This window comes from Sceloporus occidentalis, unplaced genomic scaffold, assembly GCF_023333645.1.
Source record: "Sceloporus occidentalis isolate IW3139 unplaced genomic scaffold, rSceOcc1.0.p SCAF_137, whole genome shotgun sequence".
NCBI lineage: Eukaryota > Metazoa > Chordata > Lepidosauria > Squamata > Phrynosomatidae > Sceloporus > Sceloporus occidentalis.
Genome location: NW_028317117.1, coordinates 499,914 through 515,542, shown reverse-complemented (window position 1 = coordinate 515,542; position 15,629 = coordinate 499,914). Strand labels below are relative to the sequence as shown.

At 41.9% G+C, this 15,629-nt stretch overlaps 1 protein-coding gene across 1 annotated transcript; it reads right to left on the bottom strand.

Moving 5' to 3' along the window:
* Positions 1–289: 289 nt before the first annotated feature.
* On the bottom strand, positions 290–15,328 carry LOC149281184 (proteasomal ATPase-associated factor 1-like). Its single transcript, XM_089499525.1, has 12 exons — positions 15,282–15,328; positions 14,294–14,334; positions 13,547–13,650; positions 12,384–12,473; positions 11,631–11,729; positions 11,198–11,348; positions 10,747–10,941; positions 2,047–2,138; positions 1,418–1,533; positions 1,254–1,336; positions 1,094–1,173; positions 290–367 (listed from the first exon to the last, which is right to left on the bottom strand). Exons 1-12 carry the CDS (start codon positions 15,326–15,328, stop codon positions 290–292), a joined length of 1,176 nt encoding a protein of 391 aa, XP_089355651.1.
* Positions 15,329–15,629: the final 301 nt, after the last annotated feature.

Genomic DNA, 15,629 nt, shown 5'->3' with positions numbered 1-15,629 from the left:
GGTGTTGTGGCTTTTTCAGCGTTTTACCAATACTTGTTACGAAACAACCTATTGGATGAATAACATTTTTGGCTACGTAGAAGCTTTTTGGCAGAGTTCCCTTTTTTTTAATCAATTTTTTCAAAACCGAGTCCCAAAAAGGACCAGAAAAGAAACAAAAATTGTTCATTTTCCCAGCAAAACTTTTTTTCTGTAAGAAACATGTATCCTTTTGGTCCGGTTTTGGCTCGGCTGCAGATAATGCATTAAATACAGGCATCCAGAATGTCCCAAAACGTCTGAACGTTGATTAGAGGTCTGTCAGCTGATACTTCCGGATAATTCCATCTCTACAGCAAGTGTAAATCAGCTTATCTGTGGCCGCCACCTGTGAGAAAAAACACATCAGAAACCAAAAAGATGTTTAAAGGGTCTAAAATCGGTGCAGGCATTCTGTAGAAACGTCTGTCGAATTTAACTCCTCTCCCTGGCTGCCTGGACAAGAAACAGGAAGTGTACTAAAGTAGTACATAGTATAGAATGGGGGTAGCAGCAGCAGCCAATCCCATCTATGCTACTTGAACATTGATGTTCGGCTAGCATACATATGATTGGCTGCCGCTATTCCCACTTTATTTAATTGAGAGCACAGAGTGCTACAGAGCATGTGCAGAAAGCATACTTAGGTATGCTTTTAGGAGCGATAAACCCAGGGGAGGAGCTACATGAGACAGAGGCATCTTCCATCGCTAATAAAATGGGGGATGGGCAGTTTTAAGAGTTAGACGTATTAAACGACATATTTAGTGTTCGGAAAGATTTCTCCTTCTAGTGTGATGTTTTAAGAGATATTTAGACTTCTAGAGAAATACTGAGCGCTTTTGGGGATATGGAAGACTATAGGGATGTTCCAAAGCAATTCATCCGGAAGATTCCAAAGCGCCCGGTGCAATTAATCTACAATGAGGGCAAATATCAAGATGAGAAGACATATTACATGACTGCTGCGATGGTAAATATTATTTCTGGCTAACCCGATCTCCCTTTGCAATAGAGGCCAAAGGAGTTTATCATAGATGTGTCCACGCGGACTGCGTATGAGGGTATGGAGTACCTTGTATACCGGGTCGCAGTCCGGTTCAGTGAGTTCCAGAACGATGTCAGAACCGCGCTGAATAAAGCAGGTCCCGTCCCCTGAAAGGAGAAGAACCGCCAAAGGGTCACAAACGGACAATACCCCGGAGCGCCGGGGGAGTCACGAGGCTGCGGGTTACCTTGACTGGCGACGTATCCGTCTTGGAAGGGGAGCAACGACAGCACCGGGGCCCCGGATCTGCACGCGCTCCGCACTGGGGCCCTGAGAACAAGCAGCGAAGTCGGCATCAAGCAATCATTTCGAGCCAAGCTTTGTCCTTCCCATCCTTTCCCGCTTTCTTACTTTGTATTGCGGACATCGAGCTGGTATATGTTGCCATCGTGACAGCCGGCCAGGACGCCGACGCTGGACAGGAAGGTGCAGCAGTTAAAAGCGTCCGAGCCTTCAAAGACAAAAACCTGAAACGCAAGCGGAGGGTGTTTTGAAAGCGGGAGCAGAGTCCGTGCCGAGGACATTTAGTGTCCGTTTAAAAGATGTCACCAGAACACGACCCTGTAGAATGTAAATAATAACGTCTGGCGTTAAAGATGCTGTCCCACCTAACAAGATAAAGCATTACGTTCTGCTGAACTCTCAAACCCTTCCCAGACTTCTTTAACCATGTAAAGCTAGAAAACACGTGTCATGTGACAAAAAATCAGGTACTGGGAGGTCACCATATAAACTGAAAACAGGGTCTTAGAGGTTTATACTTTTATAATGTTATTAAACGTTAAAGGAGAGACTTCGATGCCGGATCTGCCTGGAGAGCTAAATTAATGACTTGTTGAAGTGGAACAGCAGCTTTAAACCATCACGTCAGGAGGGAGCACCAGCGTTACGCAAGCAGAGGAGGGTTTCCGGAGCGTGTTTGGGGGGGGGGGCGAGGTGTAGCGTGTTTTGGGGGGCGCAGCGGAGCGTGTCAGACTTACCGGAGCCCGGCTGTGCAGAGCGACTCCCTGTAGCTTCTTATCCTCTCTCGCGAGGAGCAGCAGCTTCTGTTCCGTCCCGATCTCCCGGTCACCTGTATAGAACACGAATATCACTGAAAGACACCAAAAAGCAAACAACTTATATATATATATATATATATATATAAGAATGCAAAAAACCAGAGTGTTGCAGAATCTTGTAATACCTTTTTTATTGGACTAACAGTATTTAAAATAATAGACGAGCTTTCGGGAGTCCTCCCTTTATCAAGTCAAAAGCATTTCTGACCAAGCAAGTGAAAAACACAGTTTAAAACTGACCAGTACATGTTCTGATACAGGGTTAAAACAGGGGTTAAAACAACATGGTAGAGAATTTGCAGACAAAAAACTAAGAGGGTCGTAAATAGTGGCATATACTGCACAGATAAGGCTAGAGGGGGAGCAGGGGTGAGCATGTAGGAGAGAGAGAAGAAGAGAGAAAAAAAAAAAAAAAAAAAAAAAAAAAAAAAAAGCACAGGTTATAGGAAGTTTTGATAGTGTGTTAAGAAGCTCAAATCCACATTAAGTCCTCTGTTTTTACAATCATAAAAATGTATCATTTTGGCTTCAAATGTCTTTCTTTCTTGGGTGTTTTTGAAATGACCTCTCAGTGTTTTGATTTTAAGGTCATGTATGGAGTGACCTGTTTGGGTGAAGTGGTGTCCAACTGGAGTGCAAAGGTTTTCTTCATCATGATGGTTGATGGAGTATCTGTGCAGATTCATCCTTTTATTGAGTTGCTGGCAGGTTTCACCGATGTAACACCCTATAGTACATTTGGTGCATTGAATCATGTATACAACATTTTGTGAAGTGCATGAGTACGATCCTTTAATATTGTATGTCTTGTTGTTGTGGGTGGCTGTGTTGCTGGTACAGATGTGTTGGCAAAGTTTGCATCTGGCTTTGTTGCATGGTTTGCTTCCATTATCTGTGTGTGTAGTTTCAGTATGTAGTTTGCTACTCACCAGCTTTTGTTTGAGATTAGCTGGTTGTCTGAAGGCCAAGATGGGGGGTTCAGGGAAAATTTCTTTTAACACCACATCCTCTGCTAGCATTGGCTGCAGATCCTTGATGATTTTTCGGATTTCTTCTAGGGCAGGATTGTATGTGGCTACTAGAGGTATGCGTGAGGATGTTTGTTTGTCTGTGTATTGTAACAGGTGTTCACGTGGTGTTTGTAGAGCAGAGTTAATTTTCTTATTGATGATCCTAGGTTTGTATCCCTTTTGTTTGGATGTCTCAGACAGTGTTTTTAGATGCATGTCTCTGTCATCAGTGTTGGAGCAGATGCGGTGGTACCTGGTGGCTTGGCTATGGATGATGCCTTGCTTTGTGTGGGATGGATGGAAGCTGGATTTGTGCAGGTAGTTGGATCGGTCTGTGGGTTTTCTGTATAGGGATGTATGTAGTGTGTCCTTGTTTATTGTGACAGTTGTATCCAAGAAGTTTACACTTTCTGTGGAGAAGTCCATTTTGAGTTTGATAGATGGGTGAAATCTATTAAATGCGTTATGGAACTCTCTGAGGTTTTCTTTTCCGTCCGTCCAGACAATGAAAATATCATCAATGTAGCGATAATATTTGTAGGGTTTGTGAAGTTGTGTTTCCAAGAATCGTTGTTCCAGGTCAGCCATAAATAGATTGGCATATTGTGGTGCCATTCTCGTCCCCATGGCAGTGCCCATGGTTTGCAGATATATATTGTTGTTGAAACTGAAGTAGTTGTGTGTGAGGATGAATTCTATGAGTTTAGTAATGGTTTGAGGACTGTATTTCTGGTTATGAGTATGTTCTGAGAGGAACAGAGAGCAGGCCTCAATTCCATCTACGTGTGGGATGTTGGTGTATAGAGATTCCACATCCATGGTTACAAGTATAGAATTGGCAGGCAAGTTTGTAATTTGACTGAGTTTGTTAAGGAAGTCAGTGGTGTCTTGTATGAAGCTCCTAGTGTTTTTAACAAAGGGTTTTAAAATATTTTCCACTAAGCCTGAAATTGGTTCGGTTAGTGTGTCCATACCTGTTATTATAGGTCTGCCTGGGTTCCCTGGTTTGTGGATTTTCGGAAGCATGTAGAATGTCCCTATGTTGGGATTGGTGGGTATGAACGTTTCCAATCCTTTTTGCTGTTCCTCTGGGACAGATCTGATCAACTTCCTCAGTTTGGCAGTGTATTCCTTGGTGGGGTCTTTGATCAGTTTCTTATAGTATGTGCTGTCTGATAATTGTCTGTTTCCCTCTTCTATATAATCTTGGGTGTTCATAATAACGACTGCTCCTCCCTTGTCCGCTGGTTTGATTGTGATGGTTTGATTATTCCTTAAATCCTTGATTGCATCTCTTTCTATTGGTGAAAGATTAGCTCTGATTTTATTATGGTGCTGCTTTGTGACTAAGGATGCAGTTCTTAGCCGGAAACTTTCAATGTAACTGTCCAATTTGCTGTTGCGTCCTGGTGCTGGAGTGAATTGAGAGTTCTTTTTCTTGATATTGTAATCCGGCGTTGTGGTTGTTTTCTCTTTATTGTGAAAGAACTCTTTTAATCGTAGTCTCCTAAAAAATTCTTCCAGGTCTGAGTACAGTTCAATGTCATCTAATTTTGTACTTGGACAAAATGATAATCCTTTGGAGAGGACAGATATCTCAGGTGTGGACAGTTCGTAATCTGAAATATTTATAATTCCTGAGCTGTTTGTGTTGTAGTCCGGGTTAGTAATGAGACCATCGGCTGTTTCAGGTGCTCTGGGTGCTTTAGTGGTGATCCTGGTCTCTCCCTCCGTATGGCGTTTGCTGACATTTTGGGAAAGCCTGTTAAGTTTGTTGTTTTTCTTCATGAAAAGCTCTCTCTTTTGTTTGGCGTTGAAATATTGCATTTCTTTTTCCACTTTTACAGTCGTGTGTATGTTCATTCCCCGTAGTTTCTGAAGCAGGGATTGTTTTTCATTTTGAATGCTTGTTTTTTTCTTATATAGTAGGTGGATAAGGTGATTCCTAAGTTTCTCACTGGTGCGTTTGCAGAGGTTTTCAGCATATTGTGAGTTATGCGTTGTAGCGACTGGATTTTTGATCCTCAGTCCATTGGGGATGAGCCTTCTTTTCTTACAGTGAGATAAGAAGTATATGTCACTGTTGAGCTTTGTTTCCTTTGTGGTGATTTTGAAGAATTGCTTTGTTAAACGGCTATATGCGGTATCTTCCATAGTACTGTAGTTTGGGGTAGCCGTATTAGTCCAGTGTATAAGAATGCAAAAAACCAGAGTGTTGCAGAATCTTGTAATACCTTTTTTATTGGACTAACAGTATTTAAAATAATAGACGAGCTTTCGGGAGTCCTCCCTTTATCAAGTCAAAAGCATTTCTGACCAAGCAAGTGAAAAACACAGTTTAAAACTGACCAGTACATGTTCTGATACAGGGTTAAAACAGGGGTTAAAACAACATGGTAGAGAATTTGCAGACAAAAAACTAAGAGGGTCGTAAATAGTGGCATATACTGCACAGATAAGGCTAGAGGGGGAGCAGGGGTGAGCATGTAGGAGAGAGAGAAGAAGAGAGAAAAAAAAAAAAAAAAAAAAAAAAAAAGCACAGGTTATAGGAAGTTTTGATAGTGTGTTAAGAAGCTCAAATCCACATTAAGTCCTCTGTTTTTACAATCATAAAAATGTATCATTTTGGCTTCAAATGTCTTTCTTTCTTGGGTGTTTTTGAAATGACCTCTCAGTGTTTTGATTTTAAGGTCATGTATGGAGTGACCTGTTTGGGTGAAGTGGTGTCCAACTGGAGTGCAAAGGTTTTCTTCATCATGATGGTTGATGGAGTATCTGTGCAGATTCATCCTTTTATTGAGTTGCTGGCAGGTTTCACCGATGTAACACCCTATAGTACATTTGGTGCATTGAATCATGAGTAGCAAACTACATACTGAAACTACACACACAGATAATGGAAGCAAACCATGCAACAAAGCCAGATGCAAACTTTGCCAACACATCTGTACCAGCAACACAGCCACCCACAACAACAAGACATACAATATTAAAGGATCGTACTCATGCACTTCACAAAATGTTGTATACATGATTCAATGCACCAAATGTACTATAGGGTGTTACATCGGTGAAACCTGCCAGCAACTCAATAAAAGGATGAATCTGCACAGATACTCCATCAACCATCATGATGAAGAAAACCTTTGCACTCCAGTTGGACGCCACTTCACCCAAACCGGTCACTCCATACACGACCTTAAAATCAAAACACTGAGAGGTCATTTCAAAAACACCCAAGAAAGAAAGACATTTGAAGCCAAAATGATACATTTTTATGATTGTAAAAACAGAGGACTTAATGTGGATTTGAGCTTCTTAACACACTATCAAAACTTCCTATAACCTGTGCTTTTTTTTTTTTTTTTTTTTTTTTTTTTTTTCTCTCTTCTTCTCTCTCTCCTACATGCTCACCCCTGCTCCCCCTCTAGCCTTATCTGTGCAGTATATGCCACTATTTACGACCCTCTTAGTTTTTTGTCTGCAAATTCTCTACCATGTTGTTTTAACCCCTGTTTTAACCCTGTATCAGAACATGTACTGGTCAGTTTTAAACTGTGTTTTTCACTTGCTTGGTCAGAAATGCTTTTGACTTGATAAAGGGAGGACTCCCGAAAGCTCGTCTATTATTTTAAATACTGTTAGTCCAATAAAAAAGGTATTACAAGATTCTGCAACACTCTGGTTTTTTGCATTCTTATACACTGGACTAATACGGCTACCCCAAACTACAGTACTATGGAAGATACCGCATATAGCCGTTTAACAAAGCAATTCTTCAAAATCACCACAAAGGAAACAAAGCTCAACAGTGACATATACTTCTTATCTCACTGTAAGAAAAGAAGGCTCATCCCCAATGGACTGAGGATCAAAAATCCAGTCGCTACAACGCATAACTCACAATATGCTGAAAACCTCTGCAAACGCACCAGTGAGAAACTTAGGAATCACCTTATCCACCTACTATATAAGAAAAAAACAAGCATTCAAAATGAAAAACAATCCCTGCTTCAGAAACTACGGGGAATGAACATACACACGACTGTAAAAGTGGAAAAAGAAATGCAATATTTCAACGCCAAACAAAAGAGAGAGCTTTTCATGAAGAAAAACAACAAACTTAACAGGCTTTCCCAAAATGTCAGCAAACGCCATACGGAGGGAGAGACCAGGATCACCACTAAAGCACCCAGAGCACCTGAAACAGCCGATGGTCTCATTACTAACCCGGACTACAACACAAACAGCTCAGGAATTATAAATATTTCAGATTACGAACTGTCCACACCTGAGATATCTGTCCTCTCCAAAGGATTATCATTTTGTCCAAGTACAAAATTAGATGACATTGAACTGTACTCAGACCTGGAAGAATTTTTTAGGAGACTACGATTAAAAGAGTTCTTTCACAATAAAGAGAAAACAACCACAACGCCGGATTACAATATCAAGAAAAAGAACTCTCAATTCACTCCAGCACCAGGACGCAACAGCAAATTGGACAGTTACATTGAAAGTTTCCGGCTAAGAACTGCATCCTTAGTCACAAAGCAGCACCATAATAAAATCAGAGCTAATCTTTCACCAATAGAAAGAGATGCAATCAAGGATTTAAGGAATAATCAAACCATCACAATCAAACCAGCGGACAAGGGAGGAGCAGTCGTTATTATGAACACCCAAGATTATATAGAAGAGGGAAACAGACAATTATCAGACAGCACATACTATAAGAAACTGATCAAAGACCCCACCAAGGAATACACTGCCAAACTGAGGAAGTTGATCAGATCTGTCCCAGAGGAACAGCAAAAAGGATTGGAAACGTTCATACCCACCAATCCCAACATAGGGACATTCTACATGCTTCCGAAAATCCACAAACCAGGGAACCCAGGCAGACCTATAATAACAGGTATGGACACACTAACCGAACCAATTTCAGGCTTAGTGGAAAATATTTTAAAACCCTTTGTTAAAAACACTAGGAGCTTCATACAAGACACCACTGACTTCCTTAACAAACTCAGTCAAATTACAAACTTGCCTGCCAATTCTATACTTGTAACCATGGATGTGGAATCTCTATACACCAACATCCCACACGTAGATGGAATTGAGGCCTGCTCTCTGTTCCTCTCAGAACATACTCATAACCAGAAATACAGTCCTCAAACCATTACTAAACTCATAGAATTCATCCTCACACACAACTACTTCAGTTTCAACAACAATATATATCTGCAAACCATGGGCACTGCCATGGGGACGAGAATGGCACCACAATATGCCAATCTATTTATGGCTGACCTGGAACAACGATTCTTGGAAACACAACTTCACAAACCCTACAAATATTATCGCTACATTGATGATATTTTCATTGTCTGGACGGACGGAAAAGAAAACCTCAGAGAGTTCCATAACGCATTTAATAGATTTCACCCATCTATCAAACTCAAAATGGACTTCTCCACAGAAAGTGTAAACTTCTTGGATACAACTGTCACAATAAACAAGGACACACTACATACATCCCTATACAGAAAACCCACAGACCGATCCAACTACCTGCACAAATCCAGCTTCCATCCATCCCACACAAAGCAAGGCATCATCCATAGCCAAGCCACCAGGTACCACCGCATCTGCTCCAACACTGATGACAGAGACATGCATCTAAAAACACTGTCTGAGACACTCAAACAAAAGGGATACAAACCTAGGATCATCAATAAGAAAATTAACTCTGCTCTACAAACACCACGTGAACACCTGTTGCAATACACAGACAAACAAACATCCTCACGCATACCTCTAGTAGCCACATACAATCCTGCCCTAGAAGAAATCCGAAAAATCATCAAGGATCTGCAGCCAATGCTAGCAGAGGATGTGGTGTTAAAAGAAATTTTCCCTGAACCCCCCATCTTGGCCTTCAGACAACCAGCTAATCTCAAACAAAAGCTGGTGAGTAGCAAACTACATACTGAAACTACACACACAGATAATGGAAGCAAACCATGCAACAAAGCCAGATGCAAACTTTGCCAACACATCTGTACCAGCAACACAGCCACCCACAACAACAAGACATACAATATTAAAGGATCGTACTCATGCACTTCACAAAATGTTGTATACATGATTCAATGCACCAAATGTACTATAGGGTGTTACATCGGTGAAACCTGCCAGCAACTCAATAAAAGGATGAATCTGCACAGATACTCCATCAACCATCATGATGAAGAAAACCTTTGCACTCCAGTTGGGCGCCACTTCACCCAAACAGGTCACTCCATACATGACCTTAAAATCAAAACACTGAGAGGTCATTTCAAAAACACCCAAGAAAGAAAGACATTTGAAGCCAAAATGATACATTTTTATGATTGTAAAAACAGAGGACTTAATGTGGATTTGAGCTTCTTAACACACTATCAAAACTTCCTATAACCTGTGCTTTTTTTTTTTTTTTTTTTTTTTTTTTTTTTTTTTCTCTCTTCTTCTCTCTCTCCTACATGCTCACCCCTGCTCCCCCTCTAGCCTTATCTGTGCAGTATATGCCACTATTTACGACCCTCTTAGTTTTTTGTCTGCAAATTCTCTACCATGTTGTTTTAACCCCTGTTTTAACCCTGTATCAGAACATGTACTGGTCAGTTTTAAACTGTGTTTTTCACTTGCTTGGTCAGAAATGCTTTTGACTTGATAAAGGGAGGACTCCCGAAAGCTCGTCTATTATTTTAAATACTGTTAGTCCAATAAAAAAGGTATTACAAGATTCTGCAACACTCTGGTTTTTTGCATTCTTATACACTGGACTAATACGGCTACCCCAAACTACAGTATATATATATATATATATATATATATATATATATATATATATATATATATATATAATATACGGAACCCGGAACATATGAACACCTTAAGTGTCTTATTTTACTTATTACGTTTTAGTCTATTAGCTTCATTAGCGTTTTTGCCGTGCGGACTCGTTTCTGGCCGATGTACTTTTTATTACTTTGTATTTTTATTTATTTTTTGGTTAATGCGAGGGGTCGGCTTTCACGGCGACATTATTGTTAAAACCCATTAGACGCTCAAGGCATTTCCTTACGAAATAACTGCTTCACGTGCAATTTAAGATTATAGCGTTTACAACATCTGAAAAATTACTGGGAGGGGGGGGAAACCACAGCTGGTCCCTGGACTTTAGTTACGATTTTGGGTGATTTTAACTGTAATTGGATTAGAATTTCCTTTTTTTTTAAAAGATGAATTGAACAATATTACGTTGGGGGCCACTAAAAGGACCCTATCCATGAAAACTGAAGCACAATGGAAACCTTCTTTATTTAGCCTCTTCTATCTTGGCCCATAAGCTTGCAGTCGAGAAGTTCTGGAAACCTCTTACGTGCAATTGGATTAACTCATTGTTTTTGAACCCTCGTTTCTTCTCGATCTATACATTCCCATACAGCTTGAATACGGGCAAGCCGCTGGTGTTTACAACTGAAAGATGAATGTAGTGGCTTCAGGTGCCGCAGTGTCAGAAGAGTTGGAAAAGAAAGAGAAAAGCAAAGTACGGACTTACTTGGGGGTTCTTCCGGGGTCCCTAGATTCACGGTATTGTCCGGCGCGCCTAAAGCTATGCCGTTAATCGGAGCGCCGCACTCGGCAACCACGGCGAGGCAGGACGACTTCCCGCAGTCCCACAATCTGGCGGTCCCATCGCGAGAACACGATATGACGTTCCTCCCGCGATCCACCACGGCCAGGTCCAGGATCCCTGCGGAGAGAAGTATTCCATCAGAAGTCTTAGCCTCAGAAAGTCTGCGGGGATATCCCGTCCTCCGATGACCTTCTGGGCGATGTCAGCGGTGACGACCTCCATGAAAGGGAATGCCAGATCATGGCGATCAGGAGCAATATGCCTACCCCATTAGATCTCCTCATTGTATTAGCCTCTACCACTTCTGCTGGGAGGCTATTCCACTTATCTACCACCCTCCCAGTAAAGTTGTACTTTCTTACATTATATCTACCTGCTCGGTGACCTTTGAGTGTAACGGGGCAGCTGGCATCTTCCACGGACCATATCTTCACCTGCGCGTCCATCCCCCCGCTGAGCACCACCATTCCGGATGGGAAAAACATGCAGCAATTGACATCATAGACATGGCCTTCCAGAACTCTCTGCGTCAAAGTGGAAGACGTGGGGTTAAACAGGCAGCAAAGTGTATATAAAGAAGCTAACCACCGCAAATCTTTACTTAATGCAGTTAATGTACAATTACCGTATTGTCTTGATAATAGGCCCTTTAATTTAACTCAGGTTTGGGTCTTTAAACCAGAAAAAAAAAACCAGCACACTAGATGGGGCCGAATGGGGCCGATCTGCCTGCAGATTCTTATGCTTCTATGGCTGAAATTTAAGACTACTACAGCTGGATACAAAATTCCATGAAATTCACTTACTCTCACTTCCCCGTTGTTGGTCTGCCAGATCTTCATTGACTCGTCTGTGCTGGTGGAGACTCCGAGGCCTCCTCCGCTGGAGATATCCATACAAGTTATCTACAAGAAGGGAATAACCAATTAACAGTAAATCCAGAGAATACGCGGCCGGAATTAGGATGGACAGTGCAGCCAAATATATATATATATATATATATATATACACACATACATATATATACACACACCCCCTATATACATACATACATACATTATACATACTAATATATATATATATATATATATATATATATACACACACACACACATAATATATACATACTAATATATATATATATATATATATATATATATATATATATATACACACACACACTCACACACATAATATATACATACTAATATATATATATATATATATATATATATACACACACTAATATATACCAGCATAAAAGACAATTCATTGCAGTTGAGAGGAAATCACGAGGCTCATGCAACAAACATCTGAATGCATTTTGTGATATTGTGGTCTGGCTTAACACAGTGAACAAAAAAAATATATGGTTATTTAACGATATTATTATTTATTTATTTATATATATATATATATATATAGCACCTTTGTATTCCACAGCACTGTACGATGGGTAAGCAGCACAAGTATGTGCATCAAATAATGGGAGCAGAAATAGTTAACTTGGGAAATACTTTTTTTTTTTTTAAATAAGTAAATGAATAAAAATACCTTACACTTTTTGCGTGGATCCTTGAGAAACCGGTGTACGGAGAGAGAAATGTACTGGATACGTTTTCTGCGGGACAGGAGATAGCTATACTTTTCTGCAAGAGACAACAGACCCGCCGCTTCGTGATTCCCGTTTCATGCCGTACGACGTTCATTTAAAAGGTTAAAAGAGACCCAAAGCGGAGCGGGGGTCATTCTGCCGCGCTAATCAATAGAGCTCACGGCTGTTTAAACATTCTGACGCCGCGAGGGTCGGTAAAGGCACATGTGCCCCAGCGGCCTGGCTGGTACCGTGTATGACTAGGCGACAATGTTCGCGCAGGCATTGGGGGTCGTGTCGGGGGGGCTCCCATTCCTACTTCCCTTAATGGCAGGGTCCAGAATTGAACCTTATTGGCCCCTACCTCGTAGACTGGCAGGACCAGCTCCAAGAGCATCTTTAAAGGGCCACTTAGCCCCGCTGTGTCTTAGCGGAGGTCGGTGTATCGCTCTGCAACAGCTGGGGGTCCCTGTCGGAGGATGCACAGAACCCCACCTACGGGCTACGGTGGCTGTTTAAGCCTGTCATGTGCCCCTAAGGGAAGTCTGGTCCCAGGGTAGCTGCCCCTTTTGCCCCACGTTGAAGACAACCCCAGCCAAGGTGGGCCCTTCGTAATAAATAAATATGGAAGCTGGTTGGTTACAGTAGCGGCTGTCCTACAAGTTCTCACTTCGAGCCTCGTTACCGCGGCCTCTGGGTATTATTATTATTTAACATTTATTTATCGACGACTTGGAAGGAAGCACCGGAAATATCGAAGGAGGAGGACACAACATGTTGTAAGGGGAATAAAGTCCCAGCGAGATGTCCTTTCTCCGCATTTCTCAGTTAATTGGCAGACGGGTCATAACATAGATAAATGATAAGTGACGCACTTGGGTAAGAAACCCATAAATGGTTGCGTGTCAGGAGAATCCTCTATAGAAAGGGATGGGGATATTGACAATAGATGGCTGTGCACAACCTCCGGCAGCCGTTCCTAAGGCGAGCGAGATGCTGGCGGGTATTAAAAGGGGAAAAGCTTTAGGGGATCGGAGCTTTCCTCTTAAACGTAGCGAAGGCCGCTCTACTGTCAGGCGGTTCAATTGTGGAACAGACAAGGAGTATCCCCTAGGAGGCAGACCGTACCTTGGAGATTTCACGCACCACAAACTCATCAGAAGAAGTGATTTCCGGAATTCCGTCCGGACCGACTGCCTGGCATTTCAGGCCCCCGTATACTGTAGGTTTCCCTGAAGAACAGAAGAATCCCATGAAATATTTCTCAATCAGAAGAAGGAAGTGCCTGCAGACTTAACAATGTGAGGTTACAATAATGTAAGACAGTTTTACTTTACCGAAAGGGTGGTAGATAAGTGGGACAGCCTCCCAGCAGACATGGTAGAGGCTAATACAGCGAGGGAATTTAAACATGCATGGGATAGACATACGGCTCCTGAAGATAAGACCAACGACGGATTAAGGTTTGAGTATGTTGGGAACACTTATGCTAACTTTGCTAATATTTCCATTAATTAAATTTCAGATTAAGCGGCCAATCAGGAAGAGAAGCCAGGTGTATGCTGGGACATAGGAGGGGCTATCCACAGAACGCGGTTAACCAAAGTATAACTATTGTATTATTTTCTTTAATTAAAAAATATATATTTATTATATTAAAATAATGAACCGTATTATTTAAAAATATATATTTTACACACAAGTGAAGAAAAAAAAAAAAAGGTCACTGTGACTTTTACGCTCCGTATATTCATAGTTATCATATAATTTGTTTTATTTGTATGGTCTGTTTAATATGTTTTGGCAGTGGCCGGACCCCCGTCCCTGCTGGTGATAGGAGGATGTCTCGGCCCCCCATACAGACATTTCTCTTACCTGCGATCTTGCAGGACAGCCAGGCTTCTCCACCAACCTTCCTGAGAATAAAACAGAGTGAAAAGTTATTAATTAAAGGCATCGCTGTCAGTCATGTGATATTTGGGGTGACTTTCCCGGCTCAAACACCACACTGAGCTGATGCTTTACGGCGATGCTAATGAAGTCCGTTTCTCCATAGACTTTCATTAGTCACCTGTCCGGCCAGGTGATTAAGACCGAGCCATTACTTTTGTTTAACCATAGGGCAGTACAATAAGAGCGTTCGTCTAATAGGATTTTAAATTAGAGCCATTTCAAACCAGAAAACGATCCCAAAAAATTGAAAGCTGATTTTTACTGGTGGGAATCCTCCTTTAACTGTTTGGCCTTTAGAGAAAGCATTTAGAGAGGCGCGACGATGACAAAAATATGAAGTATTATTATTATTTACCCCGTTTAATTTATAAAGCCGTTCCCTGCTGTTTCTATACGCATTATCGGGGCTTTTAGGGCTGTAGAACCCTGCGATCCCCTCATACCCAGCAAACATTCTGACCTCCTAGAAAAGAGGGGCATCAGGGGAGGAGAGAGGGGCATCAGGGGAGGAGAGCGGGGCATCAGGGGGAGAGAGCGGGGCATCACGGGGCATCAGGGGGAGAGAGCGGGGCATCACGGGGAGAGAGCGGGGCATCACGGGGAGAGAGCGGGGCATCAGGGGTTTGAGGACCAAAGAGGTGACACTTTCGGGGTATGTGTAGGGCTCGTGAAGACCACCAGGAACTTGTCCATTTGCTCAACACCAGGCCATCAGGGGAGGAAAAAAGGGCATCAGTGGGAATTGTCGGTGTATATATATATATACACATTTATAATTTCTCTGTGCACAAAGATCACTGTACCCATATTATTGTTATTATTATAATTTATTATTGTTATGATTCATCTCAGTCACTCCCGCGGCTCCTGCAGACAGTTTAGTTTAGATAAGGCAGGTATTTCCTCTCACCTGAGGCTCTGAGCCCAATCGCTCTGGATGTAAATTCTGGCAGCCATGTTACTGCAGGCACAGCTCACCCGGAAGCAGACGTCACTTGCTCAGCAAGTACTCAAGACCTTCTTACCCGGATGTGCCGGTTCTCGTTGCCGCAGATACTGCTCTCACCCGGAAGTGCGTGTTACCTGCCTCTCAGCTTCTGTCCTTGCGCCGCAGGGAGTTGTTGAAGGAGGAAAGAGTGGCGTTCGAGGAAAAAGAAGCCAGAAAGTTGCGAGGAAAAATAAAGTGCGCTTAAAATTCAGGTGAGAGATAAAGCAGGACTTTATTCTGTGTAAATAAATAGGTGGAGAGAGGGGGAAT